The sequence below is a fragment of the Urtica dioica genome, chromosome 2, assembly GCF_054948205.1.
Source record: "Urtica dioica subsp. dioica isolate 48M chromosome 2, U.dioica_male_clone48M_v1_H2, whole genome shotgun sequence".
In the NCBI taxonomy this organism is placed as follows: domain Eukaryota; kingdom Viridiplantae; phylum Streptophyta; class Magnoliopsida; order Rosales; family Urticaceae; genus Urtica; species Urtica dioica.
The window spans coordinates 1,321,318-1,345,809 of record NC_142757.1 but is presented as its reverse complement, the minus strand read 5'-3'; the positions used below and the strand labels follow the sequence as shown (position 1 = coordinate 1,345,809).

Sequence of the window (24,492 nt, the reverse complement as noted above, 5' to 3'; positions counted from 1 at the left end):
TGCGACTAGTCGCATCTGATAAATTATTAGGTGCGACTAGTCGCATCGAATAGGTCTTTCGGGTGCGACAAAGTTGCACCTGAAATTTAGGTTTTCTATAAAATCAAATTCTCTGCACTTCGTCTTCCTCATTTCAGTCCGCCGGTTTAAAAAAAAAACACTCTCTCCAGTTCTTCAACTGCGCTCCGCCCTATCCACCACCTCCGCCGCGCTCCACAGCCTCTGCTGTGCTCCGCCGCTCTCTCTCTCTCTCTCTCTCTCTCTCTCTCTCTCTCTCTCTCTCTCTCTCTCTCTCTCTCTCTCTCTCTCTCTCTCTCTGCCACCAGGAAAAGAGGAAAAAAAAATAAAGCAAAGGAAAAAAAAATTTCGGCAACCACAACCGCTCAAGAACGTCCCCGGCCGCTTGAACCACCATCGTCTCTCCTTCATCTTCTCTTCTCCTTCTTGCTTGCGCTCGGCCAGCAGCTCCTCCACCAAGCCGCGCGCACGCCACCAGCCACAAGGAGAGGATCGGGACCTCCGCCGCGATAGCTTTGCCGCGCTCCGCCGCGCTCCGCCGTCTTCTCCGCCTCTCAACCGGTATTTCTCTCTCTCACTCACTGAATTCGCTCTCCCTTAATTAAACTCAGTGTTTCTCTCCCTCTCTCTGCCTCGCTCACAGCCTCGTCATCCCGTGCCTCCGGACCTCACCGTGCGCTCAGCCCCGGCCCCGCTGCCGAGTTCTTGTCCTCCGAGTCCCAGCCACCAAGCCGTCGTTCCCGAGTCCCAGCCTCCGAGCCGCTATCCCCGAGTCCCAGCCTCCGAGCCGCTGTCCCCGAGTCCCCGGCCGGCCGTCCTAGGTTAGTGTATATATTAGTTTTTTTTATTAATATATATTAGTTAGTTAGCTAGGTTAGTTAGGTTGATAAATATATATTAGTGTATAAATATATATATATTAGTGTATATATTAGTTAGTTAGGTTAATGTATATATAATATGTTAGTTAATATGTTAGGTTAGTTAATATGTAGGTTAGTTAATGTGAAATATGTAAGTTAATATATGTTAATAATTGTAAATGTTAATTAGATAGTTAGTAATTTAATTTTGATTAGTTTGTTTAATTTAATTTTGATTAGTTTATGTTAATTGTAATTGTAATTAATTTGATAACATGTTAATGTTTAGTAATATGTTTAGGTTAGTGTTTTGTTTAAATTTAATTGTTTTGTTTTAATTAGTTTTGATTTATTGTAATTTATCAATTAGGAATTGTAATTTTTCTAATAGGTTGTTTAGTTAAAAATTAGTTAATGAAATTACAATTGTAATTGTAATATGCTACTTTGAAATTGATTAGTAATTGTATTGATAATTTCACATGTTTAATAATTTAATTAGTTTAGGTTAAAATTAAGTTTTAATTGTGTTTTGTGACATGTTTTGATGTTTTGTTACATGTTTAGTATAAAATGAAGTTTAGATTAAAATTAAGTTCATGAATTTGTGATTAGTTTTGTTTGGTTGATTTAACATGAAATGTAATTGAACTTTAAATAAGAAAAATAGTTTGTGACATGTTTTGATAGTTTGTGATATTTTGTTAATTTCGGTTTTTCATTTATAAAATGTTGTGACCGAACCACAGAGGTTCGGTTTAAGGCTGAGCTAATTTGTAGGATAGTTCTGGATGGTTTGTATATGTTTTTAAATAATTTTGCAGGTTTTTGGTTTGTCAGTATAATAGGGGAAACTGTGCCGAAATTTCGGTAGAGTTTCGAATCAATTAGTCTAAAAACAGCCAACTTATTCAATCCGACTTCAAAATAACATACAATTCATAATCTCTCTTTCATTTTGTTCTCCGTCCTATATCAATAACTCTTCACAACTTTCATTTTTCCCTCTCATTCAGCGAAATATCCAATCCAAGTAGAGATTGGATCACGGAGAATAATCGGGTGACATTGCAGTACAAAACCGGTGTTAACGAGTTTATTCGCGCTGCAAGAAGATTTCCTAACGAAAATGACAAATATCGGTGTCCTTGCAAACTTTGCAACAACGTGAGATGGCACGACATCGGGGTTGTCAGGAATCATTTGCTGAACAAGGGGTTTACCCCAGGCTACACAAAATGGTATCATCACGGCGAGCTCGAGCGTGTCGTCCTTCCTCATGAAGAAGATTCCATCGGAGGAACATATAAGAGAGGAATAGGAAGATTGCACGGTGCTTTGGAAGATATCAGGGATCACAAGGATTTCGACGAAGCTACGGAGCTGACCCATAGCGAGGTGCGTGTAGATGAGCAAGTGAAAGACCTCTTCGCCGAGTTGGAAGCGGAATTGTACCCTGGATGCAAAGAGTTTTCTTCTTTGTCCTTCTTGGTTTCGTTGATGCACCTCAAAGTCACGAACCAAGTTTTTTACATTGAAGATCTTGTTAAAGGCGGGGACTGAGAGATCGTCCAGGAATGCAATCATCGAGGGATTTGGGACATTCCTGAAGTTAACCCCTCCAACTCAGCCTTGATCCCATTGACTATAAAGTTCTCAAACATCGAGCGTTTGAATCATCGACACGAAACCGATGAAGCTGAGTTAGTGACTGTCGTTGACGATGATGAATACGACGATGAGGAAAATGAGAGACGAGTCGTTTTTGAGGGAGAAGATGTTGATGTCGATATAGATGATGATATTAACATTATAGGCATAGATGATGATGAATGAGTAATATCTTTTTAGTATGTTTATTTACTAGTATGTAACCACGGTTTTCCTCCGCCATATGTGAGGTTTGTTAATAATAAAATCTGTGGTGTCGTCCACGTTTTTTTTAAAACAAAAAACTAATATTTATTTACTAATATTGTTCACATCTTACAGGATGTCAGATGCAAGTGGAGCAGGTGGAGATGAGTCTCCGCTAGAGACACCGGGTTCCCAAGGTCCTAAGAAAACAAGGAGACCAACAACCAGCTCTACTTCGGCAAAAGCAGCGCATGGGATACCCGATGCGAAAGTTGTTAGGTGGGACCCAATCAACCAAAACTTCTACCAGGATGTAAGGAAAACAAAAAAAAAGGTAGGAGTATTCAACAACCGTGTCGGCGCTTTGGTGAAAGTCCATATCCTGGTCACAGTTCGTGATTGGAACGAAGTGACACCCCAGATGTTGGGCAATATTTTGAGCGCACTTCATTCTGAGTACACTTTCGTGTACAAGGATGATGAGACCGAGGAGCTGCTTCCGGCAGATTGCTTTAGTCATCAAATTGACCAGACTATCATTCGCGATGCAAAGCGAATGAGGCGCAACCAAAAGTCTAGATTATCAGGGACTTTCTTAGGCAAATGTTGCGGGCAAATAAATGTCGCCAAGAAAGAAATCCCAAAAGGATATCAAAAAGACGATTGAGAGAAGGTGATAGAGGAGTTCGCAACTGATGATTGGAAGGTAATGTCTAATTCAAAAAAATTATGTTATCTTCTATGAAATCGAATTATACGCAATTTAATATTTGCAGAAAAAGTCTAATCGCAACAGGGACAATTCAAAGAACAAGGAAACGAAGTCCACACAAGGGTCAATTTCTTTCTTGGCTCATCGACATTTGAACGTAAGTTTATTCTAATTTTGTAATATTTATTTTGCAATAAATACATTACTCATATTTTGATAAAAACTGCAGAGTAGGGAAGATGGGACTTTGGCCTCGGCGTTAGACACGTGGGAGAAAAAACATCAAGATGATCAAGGCAACTGGACGACAGATTGGGCGAAACAAGCATTTGTAAGTTACTTGTGTTAATTACTTAATAATCAATATTCGATAATCTTAATAATTTTTTTAGCATATGTTTGAAGGCGCGAATTAGGACTCAAGTCGAGGATATTCAGCGACAAGCAGCGGAGTCAGGCCAAACGTTTGACATAGACCAGACGGAGCAGTACGCGATGGATACTGTTCTCGGGCAACGTCAAGATTGGTATGCCGGGATAGGTCCCTCGATCCCGAGATCCTCGTATCTCTTGGCTTAAGCTTAGGACGAGAGATCGTCATTAGGTTCGTCATCGAGGCACGTTCCAGATCCAGTGGTTAGCGAGCTACAAGCAGCGTTGGCCGCACAACAGGTCACAATGGAAGAGATGAGGCGTGAGCAACGAGCTCAGATGGAGGCCTTTCAGCGACAGTTCTTTCCCTACACACAACAACATCTGTCTCCCATGCAGACATCCCCCGCGATGCTGCACCCTGGGACGACGCCGCCATCAGCTTCAATGCCGAATGTTCAGACGCCGCCATCCGCTTCAATGCCGAATGCTCAGACGCCACCACCAGCTTCAATGCCGAATGCTCAGACACCAAATTTGGTAGAGTTTCAGCGGCATCATTCGAGCGGCATCGCACCAGGACACCAAGGTGCACGAGGAAGATCTGGCGAAAGAGGAGGTCGTGCATTGAAGAATTGGAACCCTCCGAGTGAAAAAGGAAAAAAAAAGGAATAGGTTGTAATTTTTTTAATTTATTGAACGTAAATTATCAAATTTTATGAATTTAATATTAGAATTTCTATTAAATTATTTATATAATTATTATATGAATCAACATATATATAATTATTATTCTAATTAATATTATATAATAATTATTATTAAAATTATTTAATTAATTTAACAAAAAAATAATGATTCTAATATAATCTTTTTATATGCTGATTCTATTAGAATCAGCATTAAAAAAAAAGCTAAAGATAATCAGATGCGACTAGTCGCATCTGATTTATTCGCGCCAAAGGTTTCAGATGCGATTAGTCGCATCTGATTGTATTGTATCCCACCAAAATATTAGGAGGGAATGAGTATCAGATGCGACTACTCGCATCTGAAACTTTCGCGGGAAAAGTATCAGATGCGACTAGTCGCATCTGATACTATATATCCCGCCTTAATATATTATTTTGGATTAAATTTAGGTGCAACTTTTGCTGCGAGAAGTCGCACCTAAAATGTCGCACCTGATAGTGATGACTTTCAGGTGCGGAAAGTCACACCTAAAATCATCAGGTGCGAACTTTCAGATGCGACTTTGTCGCATCTAAAGTCGCAACTGAAAGTGTCATCAAGTGCGACTTTTGCACTTTCAGGTGCGAAAAAAGTCGCACCTGATGCTATATTTTGTACTAGTGATCGGGCGGTGAACTAAAACTTGGTCGATGACTGATACGCGCCTGAAAAGTCTTATCTAAAGTCATATATGTGGAACATAAGTGAGGGTTGATCACTTAGTGGGAGCATTATTTACTTGCAGAAGGTGTACGCCCTGGACATGCTTTAGTTTGGATAGATGCGTCATTTAAAGACCATTACGATGCACTAGCCGAGGCCGTTTATGATGGTCACAGTGACGCTTGATTTAATATCCTGAAGTAATCATAGACTTCTAGATCATGTTACCGGCTTCTTTGACTCACCACGTTTAAGGCTGGTCAGACGCTGATCAACTAGGTGTCTTGGGAAGTAGGGACATGATTGTAGAATAAATTTTTTTACAGATACGGAATCCAGCCTTCCTGAAAGAAAGTTAATGTTCTTTCACCTAAGGGTTGATTCCAGAACCGATTGATTGTGCACACTTCCGAAGTTAACTTACGTTTGGTTGAATCTTTCGTTGGGGAAGCAACGATGCTTAGGGTTTATATGTAACGAGAAAGGTATAACGGAACAAATTGACCTATCTTGATACAGGAAAAATCTGGAGGGTCATGATCATGTACTGTCTAAATCAGTGAACACTCGTTACGATGAGTAAATATAATTCTAGTATCAAAGTTGGGTTCAGTCCTGGATTGCACGGTGGAGTATTGTAAGGGACTGGACAATTCGATTAGAAAAGAAAAAGGAATATTTTGTCTTTTATCGAGATTGTTAAGCTTCTACTACTAGGTCCATCGTCCCCGATTCGGCTTTGATAAATGCGGATAAGAACGTTAATATAATAGTATGTATTATTATTATAATCTCATTTGCTGTAATAGTGATTGACATCATTAAATTCCAAAAAGGGTATTTTGAGAATTAAATAAATATTTATAATAAAGCTGTTTATTTATTGCTAGATCAAGTAAACAAACTTTATATTTATTGTTGGACAAGTAAATTTGTGTTCAATGGGTTTAAATCTATTGGGCCTCGAAAAAGAAAATTTTTGGGCCTCTCTACCAATGGTAGGCGATTTTTAGTTGTCTAGTGCAAACCAGTATTTTTTCTGTTTTTCTGTTCCTAAAATATAGGAGCATAAATAGGAGATATGATTGTCCTATATTCTCTCCTAATATTTAGGCTAAATAATAGGAGAATGTATTTTCCTAAATTTTTTCAACAACAAATATTTTATATTGTTGTATAAAATAAAATCATAGATACTGATCAGACGGATGAGAGGAAAAATATGATTCACATGTTGAGATCCAAGGGCTGAGATTTAATCCACTAGTGTGAACACAATAAAAGAAATAATATCTATAAAGATACCTTTTAAATTGCTATAAATAGAGGGTTGATGTGAAGCGAAATTTAACCTAGCCAAACAGTTAAAAACGCCCACACACTCTCCTTTGTGGCCGTTGTTGATGTCGATTTTTAGATCGATCAACAATCACAAATGAAAAACGAAATGAAAGAATATTTTAAAGGGGTTTAGAAAGACGTCGTATAAGAAACAATTCAATTATAAAGAACTATAATAATATACGAATATTAATTAATTTTATTTATTTAGAGAAGGTTACAAATGGACGAGGTGACGAACTCAACAGGCCGAACTCAAGATCGTGAATATAAGAATACAAAATATACTTAATTGAAAACTGAGATGTAGAGTTTGCATGTGCGAAAATCGTCCTCTCCTCTTCTATTTATAGGCAAAATGGAATCTTCCGGCCGAAGACACGTGTTCTCCGATCCACACTCCTCGCCAAGGCTGAAGTCGTCTGAGATCCGGTCTTTGCGGCGTGGTCTACTCTGACTGACCGATCCTTCTGATCGAGAAGACGTGGTCGAGCTGGAATCCATCGAGGCGGGAAGTGTCGTTGGGCTTGGGCCGATCTGCCGAGAGTGAATTAGGCCCGTAATTGATTTTGTGGGCCGACCTTCAAACTGATTATGGGCTTTAGTCGGGTCAAAGCCCATCCGAAATAATATTTAAATGTTTGAATTTTTATACCCCCACAATTAGCCTCCAAATATTTTGAAAATATTTTCGAATATTTTGAAAATATTCAGCGCTAAAAATTCGAATTGTTCCGAATAGAAAGGGGGGAAATCGAAGATTTGGGACCACGTGGCTTCATGTGAGAGCACGTCTTCTTTACACGTGGCGTGTTGTAACTGTGTTTCGTAAGTCGAAGTCGAAGAGTCGGGGAATCTGTTATCTTTGTAGATATCGAGAGATCTTTGATTTGATTCGATTTGTTTTCCGAAATCATTAGATTTTCTCGGGATTTTGGTTAATAATGAAACATATAAATATGCGGGTCGGGGAGTCGCCTCTCCTCATTTATATTCTCATCGTCCGCAGTTAAAAAGGTAAATCCTCATCTCTCTAAATTCTCGCTCTTTCTGATTTCGAGTTCTCTCTCTAAGTTCTTTAGCTTTCTTGCACTTCGGCTATTATCGACTCTCAGTGCTTTCTGATTTCGAGTTCTCTCTCTAAGTGCCCGGGAGGCGAGGACACAGAAGAAGGGGGTGCCGCTTCGACTTCGGCCCCGATTCCAACTATTCCTGCGGATACTCCCGAGGTCGAAGTGACCGGGGTTCGCCTAGTATCCGAGATCCCGGTTGTCTTGGTGCCTTCTGACCGGGTACCTGAAACGGCCGAGGACGCTCCAGCAGGCGTCCAGGGAACCGATGTTCTTGCGGCTGAGGAAGATCAAGTCCCCGGGATTGAGGACGACTCCCCTGAGGGGGCCGAGAGAGTTCGAGTCCCTGAGAGGGCCGAGGTTGCGGGTGCGGCCAAGAAAAGGAAGATGCCCGCGAACCGAGTCCCTGAGAAGGGTACTTCCAGGGAGAGGAGGAAGAAGAAGAAGAAAGATACGGCTCCCAAACTCGTTGGCCGGGACGGGGAAGAGCCCGCCCCTGAGGCTCCCGTGACCGCGGTGACCAGGGCGGACAAAGGCAAAGCCAAGTCTTCCTCAAAGTCAGGGTCCGGGGGCCGAGATGACTCCGCCCCATCTGCATCTCGAAAAAGGAAACATGTCGTCAACTTCCATTACGCGCGGGATCACCTATTGTGCAACAACATTTACTCCTCGGCGGGGCTTCTTCGTCAGGTGACGTGTTCCGGGATGGAGCTCCCAAAGGTTCCTGAGCTCGCCGAAGCGGACTGGTATACGATGATGGCATCGGCCATAACTGGGGTAAGTTTTTTTTTTCCTGAATATAACCGATATGTTACATTTGTGAAAAATGATTATTCTGTTATGATCGAACTTATGAGAGTTGGGTTGATTTCAGCTGTCCACCCAACTGAACCGAGGTGTTTTTCGCTATGAAAAGCGCCTTCTCGACGCCAAGGTCGAGCAGGAGAAGCTCGCCGAGGTTCAGAAGGGGACAGAGTCTCTCCAGACCGAGCTCCAGGGGTGAACGACAAGATCTCCACCCTCCAGGATGATCTTCTGGCTAAGGACGCCCTACTGGAGAAGTCACACCGCAAGATCGAGCGCCTCAATGGCAAGTGTCAATACTTGTCTGTCGACCTCGACGATAAGAAGGAGAAAATCAAAGGGTGGGCGGCTCGCTCTGGCAGTTTTGAAGGAGAGAGGACGAGGATAGCGGCCGACCTGGATGTTAGGGACAAGGAGTTGAAAGATGCTCTGGAAGAGATCGCCCGGATGAAGAGGACGATGAAGGCGGAGCGGGATCGGGCTATGCTCGCGGCGAGGAAGGCGACCTCGCTGAAGTATCGCGAGAAGATACTCAAGCATCGAGCACAGAACGAGAAGATGGACGAGGCCGTCCTCATCCTGAAATAGCTCGAGCAGTGCCAGGGGAACAAAGAGTTGATCTCGGAGGCACTGAAGGGCGAGATCTCGGACTGGACCGCCGAGATGAAAGATACTGAGGATGACATTGCTCAATATGAAGCCGATTACGCGGCCATCTCCATTCTTGAGATTGAGGACGTACCGTTTACTCCGTACTCGGACCGATCACCCGCCGACGCCCCCGCGCCCGAGGTCGAACTCGCTGAAGCCCTCAACGAGCACGGATCGATGCTCGACCGGACTGACGAGGTTCTCAACTCAATTCTGGAGGGGGACGAAGAAGCGGCGGTGCTTACTCCTACTCCCGAGCATCGAGACATCGAGGTCGGATCTAGTGACCAAGCCTGAGCCGATAGTCGTCTTTTTTCTTTGAATAGTGTTTATTTTGTTTTTTTTTTGTTTTTGGGGCCCGTGTTTTGGGCGAAGTTTTTATTGCTTTTGATAGAATTATAGGGGGCTTCGGTACCCCTATTTTATTTGAATTTATGTTATTATTTTATGCAATTTCAATTTTTAATTTTGCCGAATTTTTTTTTGGCTCGCCAGAATCTATTATGAATGCATGGGCGTTTATTCTTTTATTCAGTCCGTCCGGTCGATCTGAATATCATTATTTTGTTTGTTCCTTAAACAGCTCAGATTAGTATAATCTGTTAAGTCTTTTAGGTCGCTTGTATTCGGCCTAAAATGTTTCCATTAAAAGTTTCAGATGATTTTGCTAAGTTATTTAGATCATCATGGAACTAAAAGGTTTCCCTTAGGCCGAGGTTTGGAATTGGTTCTTCGTTCAAAATCTGTTTAGTTGTCCGGAATATTGCTGGTCCAAAGCGTTTCCCTTTAGATTTGAAGCCGAGGTCCGTAATAAAATTTGGTGAAATTTTTAAGTCTTTTAGATCGTCGTGGACCTAAAAAGTTTCCCTTATTATTTTCGGACGAGGTCGATCCATATGGGTGCGATCTCTGATGATGCTGTGAGATGTCGGCTCTCGCCAGAGTCGTCGTGAGGCGTTTGCACTGCTAGCCTAGTCCGAGGTCGGGGTCATTGGCCAAGGTGCGAGCTCCGTGCCTCAAGAGGGTAGGGGGACTGTGCCTTTGTGGTAAGAGGCTGCCTACGTACCCTTCTGCATGGATCAAGTCGGACGTAGTTCAATTTTTACTGGTTTCAACAGTAGTATATTTTGAGGTTCGAGACGTTCCATGATCTTAAAACCGTGATAGGGCTGAATCTCGCTTTTCCTCCACAAGGTCTAAGGCATCGCATAGGGCCTCGTCATTTTTTGGCTCATCCTCAGGTGCGTATTTTACCCTAAGGGTTTGCACCTGATGCTCGATTGGGATGACATATTCGACTCCATGGACGAGGGAAAACGGAGTCTCCCCTGTCGGTCTCCGCGAGCTGGTGCGGTATGCCCATAGCACGCCTGGCAGCTCCTCTGCCCACCGCCCTTTCTTAGCATCGAGCCTTTTCCTTATGGAGTCAACTATGGTCTTATTTGTTGCTTCCGTGTGCCCATTTCCTTGAGGATATCGTGGTGTTGACATTCTTATCTCAATTTTGTTATGGAAGCAAAACTTTCTAAACTTTTTCGATATGAATTGCGATCCATTGTTTGTTATGATCTCGTGGGGAGTGCCATGTCGACAGATTATATTTTCCAGATGAATGCGGTGACGTCGACGCCTTTTATTAAGACGAAGGCGCCAGCTTCCACCCACTTTGAAAAATAATCTGTTAAGATTAATAGAAATCTTAACCTGCCAGGGGCGACCGGCATTGGTCCCACAATGTCCATAGACCATTTCATGAACGGGTATGGAGCCGAGATAGAGGACAATTCTTATGCGGGTCTTTTTATGTTGGGAGCATGGCGTTGGCATTGATCGCAGCGGCGCGAGTGCGCCTCGCAGTCTGCCAGCATAGTCGGCCAAAAGTAGCCTTGCCTCTTTATTTTGATGGCAAGCGCTCGTCCGCCTGCGTGATTTCCGCATTCCCCTTCGTGCACGTCTTCCAGGATTCGTTTAGACTCCTCCATCCCGACGCACTTGAGGTAGGGTCCTGCGAAGCTTCTTTTAAACAGACTTCCATCTATGATGCAAAATCTCGCGCTTCTTAGTACGAGCTTGCGTTTTGCCATCTTATCCGGTGGGACCGTACCAGTCGTGATGTAATGTAGTATTTCATCTCTCCAATCCCCCCTTCTATTGTTATGACCGTGGTAGTGGTTATGGCAATGGAAGGTTGTTTGATCGTTTCGATTGGGATGATCCTTTTGAGGTCCGAATCCGAGGTAGATGCCAATGCAGCCAACGCGTCGGCCGAAGTATTTTCACCCCGAGGGATCCTAGTCAGGGAGAATTCTTCGAATTGTTTCGTGAGATCTTTTACGACTTTTAGGTAGGCTTTCATTCGCTCGTCCCTAGCCTCGTACTCTCCGGAGTATTGGTTTGCCACAAGTTGGGAATCGCAGAAAGCTTCTACTTTCTTTGATCCGACTGCGGTAGCCAACCTAAGTTCGGCGATTAGTGCTTTGTATTCGGCTTCGTTATTTGATGCGACGAAGTCGAGCCTGAATGATTGTTCTATGGTTTCACCGTGAGGGGACGTCAGGTGTATTCCTACTCCTGCCCCTTGCTTCGATGATGCCCCGTCCACTTTAAGTGTCCAGGTGCCTTCGACTTCGGTTATGGTGGGACTTTCCCTCGGGAGTTCGATGATGAAATCCGCTAAAACTTGCGATTTTGCGGATGTCTTCACTCGGTACTCAATATCGTATTCACTCAGCTCCACGGCCCACTTGGTTAATCTTCCTGATTGATTAGGGCTATGTAGGAAACTTCTGAGCGGATGTGATGTCATTACTATTATGGTGTGAGATTGGAAGTATGGTCGGAGTTTTCGCGCGGCGGAAACGACGGCCAAGGCCAGTTTCTCCATAATAGGATATCGAGTTTCAGCATCGACTAACGACTTGCTTGTATAAAAGATTGGTCGTTGGTCCCCTTGCTCTTCTCTGACGAGTACTCCACTTACTACCGCTTGAGATACTGCGACGTATAAATAGAGTGGCTCCCCCGCAACGAGTTTTGCCAAGATTGGGGGTGTCGATAGATACTCTTTCAATCTTTTGAACGCCTCTTCGCATTTGTCGTCCCATTCGAGCTTCTTGTTTCCTTTAAGGAGCCGATAGAAAGGAAGACATTTATCTGTAGACCGGGAGATGAAGCGGTTGAGGGCAGCGATGCGTCCCGCCAACCTTTGAACTTCACGCCTATTACGGGGTGAAGACATCTCTCGCAAGGCGTGTAATTGATCCGAGTTAGCCTCAATTCCTCGTTGGGTCACTAAGTACCCAATGAACTTGCTAGATGATACTCCGAATGAACATTTGGTGGGATTGAGTTTCATTTGATATTTATTCAATACCTCGAAACATTCCTCCAAGTGCCTTATATGGTCGTTCTCCCTTAGGGATTTCACGAGCATGTCGTCGATATACACTTCCATTGTCTTCCCTATCTTTTCTTTGAACATTTCGTTGACTAACCTTTGATAGGTGGCGCCAGCATTTTTTAGTCCAAAGGGCATGACCTTGTAGCAATACGTGCCTCGGTCGGTGATGAAAGCTGTTTTTTCTTGGTCGTCGGGATGCATCAGGATTTGGTTCTATCTTGAGAATACGTCCATGAACGAGAGGATTTTATGTCCCGCGGTCGCTTCGACTAGCTAGTCGATGTGGGGCAGCGGGAAGCTGTCTTTGGGGCATGCTTTATTTAGGTCGGTAAAATCAACGCATACCCGCCATTTCCCATTTTTCTTTTTTACGACGACAGTGTTCACCAGCCAATGCAGATATTTTACCTCGCGGATTGAATCTGCACTGAGCAGTCTTTCGACTTTGTCGTTGACAACCCGCGCCCTGTCTGGACCGAGCTTTCGTCTTTTTTGTTTTACAGGTTTAAAGCTGGGATCGACGTTAAGTTGGTGAGACGTGATGTCGATACTTATTCCTGGCATATCTTCAGTTGACCAGGCGAAGGTGGATTTGTTTCATTTTAAGAAACAGATCAGCTCTCGCCTAGTACCACCTTTAAGTTTAGTTCCGATTCTGACACACTTGGAAGGGTCGGAGCCGTCAAGCTGTACTTGGACTGTTATCTCAGTGCTTGGCGCATCAAGGGAATCGGGATCTTCTAGTGCGGAAACGCTCTCGGCCGACTCCACATTCATTAATTGCTATTGCTCTTCTTTAATCGTTTTGGCACAATGTTTGTGGCTAGTGAGATAGCTACTGCGGGAGGTTGCCTGATTACCTCGGATCTCTCCTATTCCCTCTGGCGTAGGGAAACGAATATATTGATGATATGTTGAAGGCACAGCCCTCATCATGTGTATCCATGGTCTTCCCAAGATAATGTTGTAAGGGGAGAGACAGTCTAGTACTTGAAACTCTACTATTTTGTTGATTCCATGTGTTTTTACGGGCAACCTGATTGTTCCTAAGGATGGAGTAGTGGATCCATTGAAACCTGTCAAATGGGTTCATTCTCTTTTGATCTCGTCTTCATCGATTCCCATCCTTGCCAGGGTATCCTTGAAAATAAGATCTACAAAGCTGCCTCCATCGATTAGAACTCTCGCAACCTCACAGTTAGACACGTCAATCGTGATCACGAGTGCGTCGTCGTGTGGTTCGGTTGTCCCTATTGCTTCTTTTTCGGAGAATGAGATTTGAACATCTTGTTCTAATCTGATTTTGGTAGTTTGGTTACTCAATCGACGTTGATGTGTTTTGATGGAGTTAACCATTCGTTGCAAAACTTTGAGCCGCCCATTATGAAGTCAACCCTGTGTTTTACGACAGTCAGCGGGGAGTTTGGTTCCCCTTCCTCCTCGGGTCTTGCTCTCTTGGGGGAGGGGTTGCCCATTCCCCTGTTGTTGCTATTGAAGACCTTCTTCTTTGGCGGGGGTCCTAGATCGACGTCTTTTAGTTCCCCCTTTGCATATTTCTCGGCTAAAGCCCTACGCATGGTCTCGCAGTTAACCGTGTCGTGGCCGTTAGCCTTGTGGAAACTACAATACGCATTGGGGTCCCGTGTCCATTTCTTAGCCTGGGGACCTCCCTCCTTAACTTCATTACTGACATTGAGCGTATAATTAGGAGGGGCGTGTTGCTTTTTGGTGTGAGGTACGGCGTCGTGGGGATTAATCATGCGAGGGTTACTCCCAGTGTTTACGGGCCTCACCCAAGTATTGGAGGGTGGTTTCTTTTCGGCCGCGCCTTGCTTCTCGTAGGAAGCAAATTCTTCTTCGACCTTTGCGTAATTCGCGGCCTTATGAATTGCATCCTCTAGTGTGAGGGGGCGGTTAACAGTCATTTCCAATTTCAGCTTTGAGTCGTGCCTCAATCCGTTTCTTAGAGAGGTTATGGCAGACTCGTGGCATACGTTAGAGATTTTCGAGAGTACGTCCTTGTAGCGGGTCATGAAATCCTCTAGGGATTCGTTCTCTCTCTGTTGGATCCCCCATAAGTCTGCTATGGTCAGATCGTCCTCCACGAACATCGAATAATGTTTCAGGAATGTAGCCGATAGCTTATCGAAACCATCAATGGAGTTTGGTTCAAGTTTGGAGAACCATTCCAAGGCGGGTCCTGACAAGCTTTCAGCGAATAGTTGGCAGTATCCTGCCTCTAATTCTCTCTCAGAGAGCATAACCCGTCCCATTGCGACTCTGAAGGACAAAATGAAAGCTTTCGGACTTGAGGTGCCACTGTACCGTGGAAGGCGGACTTTTCCGGTATCTCCCAGTTGCACTTCAGTGATATTTTTGGCGAAAGGAGTTCGTCTTGTTTCTTCAACGAGGCGATCTATCTCGGGAGCCGAGCTGGTCGCAGAATGAAATTCTGAATGAACAGCTCTCAGCTCGGCCGTTATAGATTCCTTGAACCTGTCTAGTTCGGTCATACTGGGTTTGCCACCACGAAAGAGGCGAGGTCCCGATTGTGCCGGACTGACCGCAGTTGTACTTACCGGGCCATGACGGGTCTGATTCATCCCACCAGGACGCTGGGGGGTGAATGTTTGATAGATCGCTTGAGGGCGAGGTCCCGATGTTGGTGAATCGAGCGGGTATCAGACACGAACATTCGTTCTGATGCGACTCGTTTGAGATGATTCCACCATATAACCATATTAATGCGGAAAAATAATTAATTACGCTGATCATAAGCTAATTAAATTATGGTTATAATTAACAAGATGTAGTTATGTTCAATTAATTTAATTCACGAGAGCATATTTATCAAGCAACCGATTTGAGCGAAAAACGAATACTTACATTGATTTTCGGTTCAGCTACAGAATGCTCCTAAACCAATCGCGTACTCCTTGCGTCGTCTTGATGAAGGACTCGAGGATGACACCTTAGTCTTCCGAAACGTAATCTCCGAGACGAATAAGAAAGAAGAGTGGGCACAGTCTTTATCTCACTAGATCACGAAACTAGGTGTTTCGAGATCTCTCTCTTATTTCACTAAGAATGGAAACAAATTTCCGAGGGGAGGGAGAGAAAATTTCGCACGGCCAAGGGAGAGCCACAAAATTATTAGGTTAAAATCCTTAATTTTTGCCTTCTCATGAACCCCTAAAAATAGTAATAAAAGGAGATATTCATGGAATCTTCCAGAATATTTTATTTCCTTTTATTGTGTTCACACTGGTGGATTATATCTAGGCCCTTGGATCTCAACAAGTGAATCCTACTTTTTCTCTCATCCATCAGATCAATATCTATTGGATATTATTCTTTTATTTAAATAGAGAATAATTTATTTAGTGAGATAATAAAGGAGAATATATTATTCAATAGTTAAAGTGAAAGAGTAATCAATGATTACCTTGCCACATAAATCAATGAATTGAAAGGAAGGATAATTTTGAATTATCTTGTCGTTAAAATCAATAACCTAGTGGGAGCATCCTAGAATGGATCCTTGTCACTCTCATCAACAATAAACTTTCCTTAAATGGAAAGACATGATCTTGAGATATCACTCTCGATCATACTAACTTGTCTGGAATATTGTTGGGAATATTGCCCACTTGAAGATAATGATTACTAAATTCGATAATAAGATTACTTTATTAGCATTATATGATTAGTGGGTTGAGTTCTAAACAATTAGAATCAATAACAACTATCTTCCATAGCCTCCGTATCTAACTGAGTCACGTGCTGGGCACCTGAGTTCGGGCGGTGTGCTAAAACATGGCTGATGACTGATATACACCTGGAAAGCTATATCTAAAGTCATATATGTGGAACACATGGGTGAAGGCTGATCACTATGTGGGAGCATTCTACACTTGCGGTAAGTGTACGACCCGGATAGGTCTTGGTGTAGATGTGTCGTTTAAGGACCGTTACGACACACTAACCGAGGCCACTATGATGGTCACAGTGAGACTTGATCTAAATCCTGAAGTGATCATGGACACTGGGTTATGTTACTGAGCTCTTTGACTCATTTGCTAAAAGGCTATTCATGCTAATCACAGCTTATATCTTGGGAGTTTTCTCAGAGCATAATTCGAGTGGGAAATGATTTACAGATACGGAATCCAGCCTTCCTGAAAGAAGGTTAATGTTCTCTCACTTAAGGGTTGATTCCAGAACCGATAGATTGCGCGCACTTTTGAAGTAAGTAACGTTCGAAAGAATCTTTCGCTGGGGAAGCAACAATGCTTAGGGCTGATATGTATCAAGAGAAGTATAACGGAAAAATTGACTTCTCTTGACACGGGTTGAACCTGGAGGATCTTGATCACGAACTGACTATATCAGTGGACACTCGTCACGATGAGTAAATATAATTGTAGTATAAAGGAGAGTTCAGTGTTGGCTTACAAGGTGGAGTATTTGACCAAGATTAGACGAATCGATGGACAAAAGAGAAAGGACTATTTCGTCTTTTTCATCGGATTTGTTAAGCTCCTATTACTAGGTCCATAGTCCCCGATTCGGCTCTGATAAAGGTGGATAAGAACTTTCGTATAATAATGTTATCATTATTAACCTCACTTGCTGTAATTGTGATTGACAGCATTAATTCTGGAAAACGGGTATTCGCATAATTAAATAAATATTTATGGTAGAATTGTTTATTTATTTATTGATCAAGTAAATAAACAATTATTAATTATTTGTTTATTGTTGGACCAAGTAAATAAATGATTAATTGGGTTTTATGCAATTGGGCCTTGCACACATGGAAAATTCGAATTTGGTTATTTGGCACTAGGGTTTGCGCAAATCTCCTTGGCCGTGTGCCATCAAATTCGAAAATACATAATTGGTATTTACCAATATTTTCTCTTTAGTTGTTTAAATAAAGGAGAGAGAAAAATATAACATATTGTCCTATATTTTCTCCTTATTTAAAGGAAAGTATTTAGGAGACACTACAAGAAATACCACTTTTAGCGACGAAACTATTAGCGACGACTTAATCGTCGCTAATAAATCGTCGCTAATCACCCTTTTAGCGACGATAATATCGTCGCTGATTTTTTGGTGCCAAAAATATTAAATTTTGGCGGCAAAGATAGTTAGCGACGAATTTATCGTCGCTAATTTGTTTTTGTCGTCGCTAAGTTCGCGGGAAAATAATAAATCGTCGCTAATTATTTGAGAATTCATTTAGCGACGATAATATCGTCGCTAATAATGTAGAATTAATTTCGACTTCTAAAGAGGGAAAAGTCCCTCCAATTTAATTAAAACGAAAACATTTAGCGACGATTAAATCGTCGCTAAATGATTTTGAATTTTAACGAATTTTAAAGAGGGAAAAATCCCTCCCATTTAATTAAAACGAAATGATTTAGCGACGATTTAATCGTCGCTAACGATGTGAAATTTACTATTAGCGAAGAATAAATCGTCGCTAAATGCCTGGTGATTTAAGTTCATTTAGCGACGATTTTAAATCAATTAGCGACGCTAAATGTCTTTAAATACCATATCGCGACCCAGTTCCCTCATCCGCTCCAAAACCCTAAAATCCTCATTTTTCTCTCTGGTTTCTCCTCCTCCGCCGTGTGCCTCCCCGGTAAGTCTCTCTCCTCACTTCTCTCTCTCTCCTCACATCTCTCTCCTAATTTCTCTCTCCTGTCTGCAGCTCCTCCGCCGCTCCGCCGCCGACGCCGTCGCCACTCCACCACCGACGCCGTTCTCGTCCTCGTCCGCCCCGGTCCGGCAGCTCTTCCCCGCTTCCCGCGCGCGCGCCGTCATCTGTTGTCACGGTAAGTTTTTTTTTTATAACTTTTTATATATATATATATATATTAGTTATTTATATAATTAATATATTAGTTATATATATTAGTTATTTATATATATATAACTTTATATATATATTCGTTATAAATATAAATGAATTAATTAGTTATAAATTAAAATGAATTAATTAGTTATATTTACATAATTTAGTATAAATATTTATATTTATAGAATTAATTATATATTTGTTATAAATTTTATAAATATTTAAATTAGTTTTGTTTACACAAATATTTAAATTAGTTATAAATTTTAATATTAGTTATAAATATTTATATTAGGTAAAATTATGTAAAAACATGTATAAACAATTAGTTAGTTTATGTAAATTAAATGGAATTGTATTTAATTCTTGTTACAAATGATTAATAATGTGAAATTAATTAGTTGATATGGATTATGAATTTTAATAATCGAACCACTGAGGTTGGATTTATTGTTAGTTTTAGGATGTTTCTATGCAGGTTTTAAAGTCAAAGGCTTGATGCCGGGTTTTTAAGTTTATAGGGGAGGTTCTGCCGAAATTTCGGTAGGATCGTAAAATTATAAAATAAAATCCGAAAACTACTAAATTTTGAAATGTTCAATCTATAGGTAAAATGAGTTATCCAAATAGGAATTGGATAATCGAGGACCAACGTTTAAGCGTTGAGTTTGCGGCTGGGATGACAGAGTTCATGACAATGGCCCGACAACACGTAAACATCGAAGGACGAGTTAAGTGTCCATGTAAGAGGTGTAACAAGGTATTGATGCAAAAAATTCCTGATATAGAGAATCATCTCTTTATCAGAGGATTTAAGAGGAATTACACGAGGAGGAACTTTCACGGGGAGGAAGAAGATGACGTAATGCAGTATCAGACGGATTACAGAGGAGGAGGTGGGATGTTTGATGCTGTACACGATATCTTAGATCACAACGACGTAGACGGTGACGATGACAGTATTGACCCGAATGCAGAACACCAGAGTGGACAGTTCGATGACCTTTTCATCGACCTGAACACAGAATTATGGCCGGGTTGTACGGAGTATTCGTCACTCTCCTTTGTTGTCACGTTGATGCATTTGAAAGTGATGAACAAGTGGACGAATAAGTCGTTTGATCAGCTACTGAAAAAGTCTCATCCGATCGGCAACACGATTCCAGAGTCACACTACGAAGCAAAGGCGAAATTGCGTCGATTTGGTATGGGTAACGAGTCGATTCACGTCTGCAAACACGATTGCGCGTTGTTTTGGAAGGACAACGCCAATCTAGACGAGTGTCAAGTTTGTAATGAGAGCCGGTGGCTGAAGAAAGACGGTGGAAGATAACTTGAATGGTCCTGATTGGCGAATCGTCGAAGAGTGTAATTATCGAAATGTGTGGGATCTTTCTGATATTGACCTCATTCTTGGTCAATCTTCGTCTTCAGTTCAGTTGTCAGTAGAACCGTCAGATTTAGATTCACTGTCGACGCGTCATCAGTCTGCAATACCAGAGCCCGTGAGCAACGACGCAGTGAACTTGTTGGAAAATATTGAAGAAGAAGAGTTTATCGATGACGAAGAAACTGAGGACGAAGATTTGATAGAAGAAGATGATTTGTCAGACGACGATGATTGATAGTATATAAAGTTTTCATTTACTTACTAAATTAACTGATTTAAATCATTATGAATGCATAACTAAATAAATTTTGTTTTGAATTTCAGATGGTTGCGGCTACAGGAGCTGGAGGCAGCGGAGGCGGGGATGACTTCTTAGCCCGTCTCCCGAATTATTTCCAGTCGGCGCCCGTACGTGATGGCGTCGAAGAAGAAGATGAGGATATCGAACCGGCCGTGTGTAGGCCGACGGTCGGGCTTCGATCTGAGCGTGCACGGCGCCCCGGGGTGAAGGAAGTCATTATTTATAACGAGGAGTTTCAATCGTTCTTGCAGCCAGAGCGCGAGATGGATCCGGATCTCGCGACGTTCGCGAACACGCTCGGGTTGGTCGTCCGAGACAAGATCTCGCCTACGGTCCCAAGGTGGACGAATGCGAACGTGGGGCCGGCGAAGGAGGCCGAGATCCGAGCAGCGATTCGAGACAAGTACGACATTCGAGTCGATGGTGATGCAACCGGGAAGAAGAAGGCGATTGTCGATGCGGCAATCATTCAAGACGCGAAGACTCGTCTTCGCGATTGGAGGCATACCTTGCGGTCATGGTTCGACATCGACTGCAAGAGCAACGTACAGGTGGCGCGGTCGCTGAAACCGAGGACCGTTAAGCTCGACACCGAATGGGAGACACTGATACAACGATATACGAGTGATGAGTTTAAGGTAATCAAATCATTTACGTTAAATATGTGTTTACCCTTTTATTAAACGATTTGTTATTTACGTGTACGTTTACTTATATTACAGGCCATACAAGCGAAGAACAAGGCGAATCGCGCGAAGAAGAAGACGAAGACTCGACAGGGGACGATTGGGTTCTCGACCCACCACATGAAGAACGTAAGTTTTATGTTTATATGATAAATCAAATCGTTAAAATTATCTAACACTTGAAGTTTTGTTTACATGCAGAAGAGCGCCGAGACAGGCGCTTTCGGGAGCTTGTTTGCGAACTACATTTATTTTTCTTATTTTTCGATTAATATATACTAACTAGTTAATTATATCAGGATCGACTGGTCGATAGGTTCAACACGTTGCGAGCGGAGGCTGAGCAACAAGGAGCGGACGTTGATATTTCCGTCCTAGAGCAGCAGGCGATCCGCGATATTATGGGTTTGCAGACTGATCACTTGACCGGCGTCGGACGTTTGGTGCCACAGGGAGCACGGATGGCGGCTGAAGTCGCCGAAGTTTGCGGTAGTTCGGAGGCTGGGACGTCGCATCCAGGATATATCTCCCAGGAGGTGTTCATGTCGACCATCGCCTCGTTCGCCGAGGCAATACAGAGTCAGGTGCCCGGCCTCAACCTGAGCTCGTTTATGCCTCAATTTTCGCAGAGTTCGCAGCACGCTCCGTCATCCCACAGCCAGCAGACTCCGACGCCCGGCGTCCACACTCCAACGGGCGGCCAGTAGAGGACTCCCGACGCCAGCCAGCAGACGACGCCCGGCGTCCACACTCCGACGGACGGCCAGTAGAGGACTCCCGACGCCAGCCAGCAGACGACGCCCGGCGGACCAAGTCAGTCTACTGATCAGCACGTTGTTCCGCCGCAGCCTGCAGAGTTTCAACGCCAGCAGAAGAGCGTTTCACGTCGAGGAGGGGGAAAACGAGCGCCGGAACAACAAAGCAAACGCCGCGACTAGTGTATTATTAGATATTTTGTGTATAGTAGATTATTATTTACATACTTCTCGATAACCGAAAACGTACGTAACCGGATTTTATATATTTGTTTATTTGGATAATATAATTTAGTTTTTATTTGATTTTTCATTTTAGAATTTCATAAACAAAAAACCGTAAAAAATTAATAATTAGCGACGAAAAAAATAATAATAATAATTAGTCGTCGCTAATTATTATTACACAAAAGGTATTAGCGACGACTTTGTCGTCGCTAATTCACGCGGGACATTTTCCCGCGCTAATTAGCGACGAAAAAGTCGTCGCTAATTACCTGTTTCAAAATAAAAAAAAACTTCTCGTCACGACATTTAGGGACGACATTATCGTCGCTAATATCGTCGGTAAATATTTAGCGACAAATAAATCGTCGCTAAATATATTTAGGCACAGACATTTAGCGACGATTCTTGGGTTATTACCGAAGAAAAAAATCGTCGGTAAATGTTGTAATTGTTGTAGTGAGAATATTTAGGAGAATAATATATTCTCCTTTATTATCTCACTAAATAAATTATTCTCTATTTAAATAAAAGAATAATATCCCATAGATATTGATCTGATGGATGAGAGAAAAAGTAGGATTCACTAGATGAGATCCAATGGCCTAGATTTAACCCACTAGTGTGAACACAATAAAAGGAAATAAAATATTCTGGAAGATTCCATGAATATCTCCTTTTTACTACTATAAATAGGGGTTCATGAGAAGGCAAAAATAAGCAATTATTTTAAGAAATTTGAGAGAAATTTCGTGCTTCACTAGCCTCCCTTGGCCGTGCATCTGCCTCTCCCTCTCCTCGGAAATTCGTTTCCATTCTTAGTAAAATAATAGAGAGATCTCGAAACACCTAGTTTCGTGATCTAGTGAGATAAAGACTGTGCCCACTCATCTTTCTTATTCGTCTCGGAGATTACGTTTCGGAAGACTAAGGTGTCATCCTCGAGTCCTTCATCAAGACGACGCAAGGAGTACGCAATTGGATTGGAGTGTTCTGTAGCTGAACCGAAAATCAATGTATGTACTCGTTTACTCTTATATCGGTTGCTTGACTTATATGCTCTCGTGAATTAAATTAATTAAACATAACTAGATCTTGTTAATTATAACCATAATTTAATTAGCTTATGATCAGTGTAATTAATTATTTTTCCGCATTAATATGGTTATATGGTGGAATAATCTCAAACGAGTCGCATCGGAGCGATCGTTCGTGTCCGATGCGAGCTCGATCCACCAACATGCGCAACCGAGGTTACTTGGCGAGCTGACTCAGAGGCGGTCATATCTCCGGATCCCACTTGAGGGTCCGGGGTGTTTTGAGGAGTCGAGAGGGTATTCAACCGGTCATTAAGAGCACGGTTGGTCTCGGCTTGCTCATCTATCTTTTTGGTCAGCATATCCAGGATTGCCCTGATCCCCGGGGGGATCTCCTCTCCGGATTCGTAATGAGTCGGAGTGGAAGACATGATAATTGTTTTTTTTACGGACTGTTTCTTCCGAGATTGGTCTTTCTGAATTTTCCCACAGACGGCGCCAAATTGTTGATGTCGATTTTTAGATCGATCAACAATCACAAATGAAAAACGAAATGAAAGAATATTTTAAAGGGGTTTAGAAAGACGTCGTATAAGAAACAATTCAATTATAAAGAACTATAATAATATACGAATATTAATTAATTTTATTTATTTAGAGAATGTTACAAATGGACGAGGTGACGAACTCAACATGCCGAACTCAAGATCGTGAATATAAGAATACAAAATATCTTAATTGAAAACTGAGATGTAGAGCTTGCATGTGCGAAAATCATCCTCTCCTCTTCTATTTATAGGCGAAATGGAATCTTCCGGCCGAAGACATGTGTTCTCCGATCCACACTCCTCGCCAAGGCTGAAGTTGTCCGAGATCCGGTCTTCGCGGCGTGGTCTACTCTGACTGACCGATCCTTCTGATCGAGAAGACGTGGTCGAGCTGGAATTCATCGAGGCGGGAAGTGTCGTTGGGCTTGGGCCGATCTGCCGAGAGTGAATTAGGCCCGTAATTGATTTCGTGGGCCGGCCTTCAAACTGATTATGGGCTTTAGTCGGGTCAAAGCCCATCCAAAATAATATTTAAATGTTTGAATTTTTATACCCCCACAGCCGTGAGCTTGCTTCCTACTTTTTCCCTCGGAATTACTTCAATTCCGTTCTTAGAAATAAGAGATAAAGATCGGAAACACCCCGTTTCCAGATCTAGTGAGATATAACGAAGCCCACTCTTTTGTCTTATCTTCCTCGAAGATCACGTTTCGGAAAACTTTGGTGTCATCACATCGAGTCCTTGAAGGTGGAGTTCCAGATCTGATCGTGTGGAGGCTTGTACGTTCAAGACGAAGACGGATTGTGAAAGTTTTCGGTTCGTGAGCAAAAAATAGTAATTTTTCTTAAACTCATCTTTTATCTGATATGGTTACTTGATGAAGTTTCTTATGATTAATTAATTAAGTAATCTAGATCTTGTTTAATAACCATGTTTAATTAGCTCTTGTTAGCGTAATTGTTCTTTTCCGCATTTAATTCATTATTTAAGGTGAAATAATCACCAACAGTCCTCTGCCCAGTCGTCCGGTCATGATCGGCCGGTCCCTTGTCCTACCGTTCGGCCATGGCCGACCAGTCTCCTGCCCAGCCGTCCGGTCATGTCCGGATGGCTACTTGATGCGCCATCCGGTTTGCCGAAGTCCTTTTGAGCGTACTCGTTTTTTGATAAACTCGACCCTTAAGTCGGAGG

The 24,492-nt window shown here is 42.5% G+C and overlaps 2 protein-coding genes across 2 annotated transcripts; both read right to left on the bottom strand.

The window, feature by feature from the left end:
- Positions 1–10,235: 10,235 nt before the first annotated feature.
- Positions 10,236–10,574, bottom strand: LOC149403993 (uncharacterized). Its single transcript, XM_089603814.1, has one exon. The coding sequence runs from the start codon at positions 10,572–10,574 to the stop codon at positions 10,236–10,238; it is 339 nt and encodes a 112-aa protein (XP_089459940.1).
- A 3,228-nt stretch (positions 10,575–13,802) lies between these two features.
- Positions 13,803–14,996, bottom strand: LOC149403992 (uncharacterized). The gene has a single exon (XM_089603796.1). The coding sequence runs from the start codon at positions 14,994–14,996 to the stop codon at positions 13,803–13,805; it is 1,194 nt and encodes a 397-aa protein (XP_089459922.1).
- Between the last annotated feature and the right edge of the window lie 9,496 nt (positions 14,997–24,492).

Excerpts from the sequence above, each read along its gene's own strand:
- LOC149403993 (XM_089603814.1), bottom strand. The coding sequence starts at position 10,574 with ATGTCAACACCACGATATCCTCAAGGAAATGGGCACACGGAAGCAACA.
- LOC149403992 (XM_089603796.1), bottom strand. The coding sequence starts at position 14,996 with ATGACCGAACTAGACAGGTTCAAGGAATCTATAACGGCCGAGCTGAGA.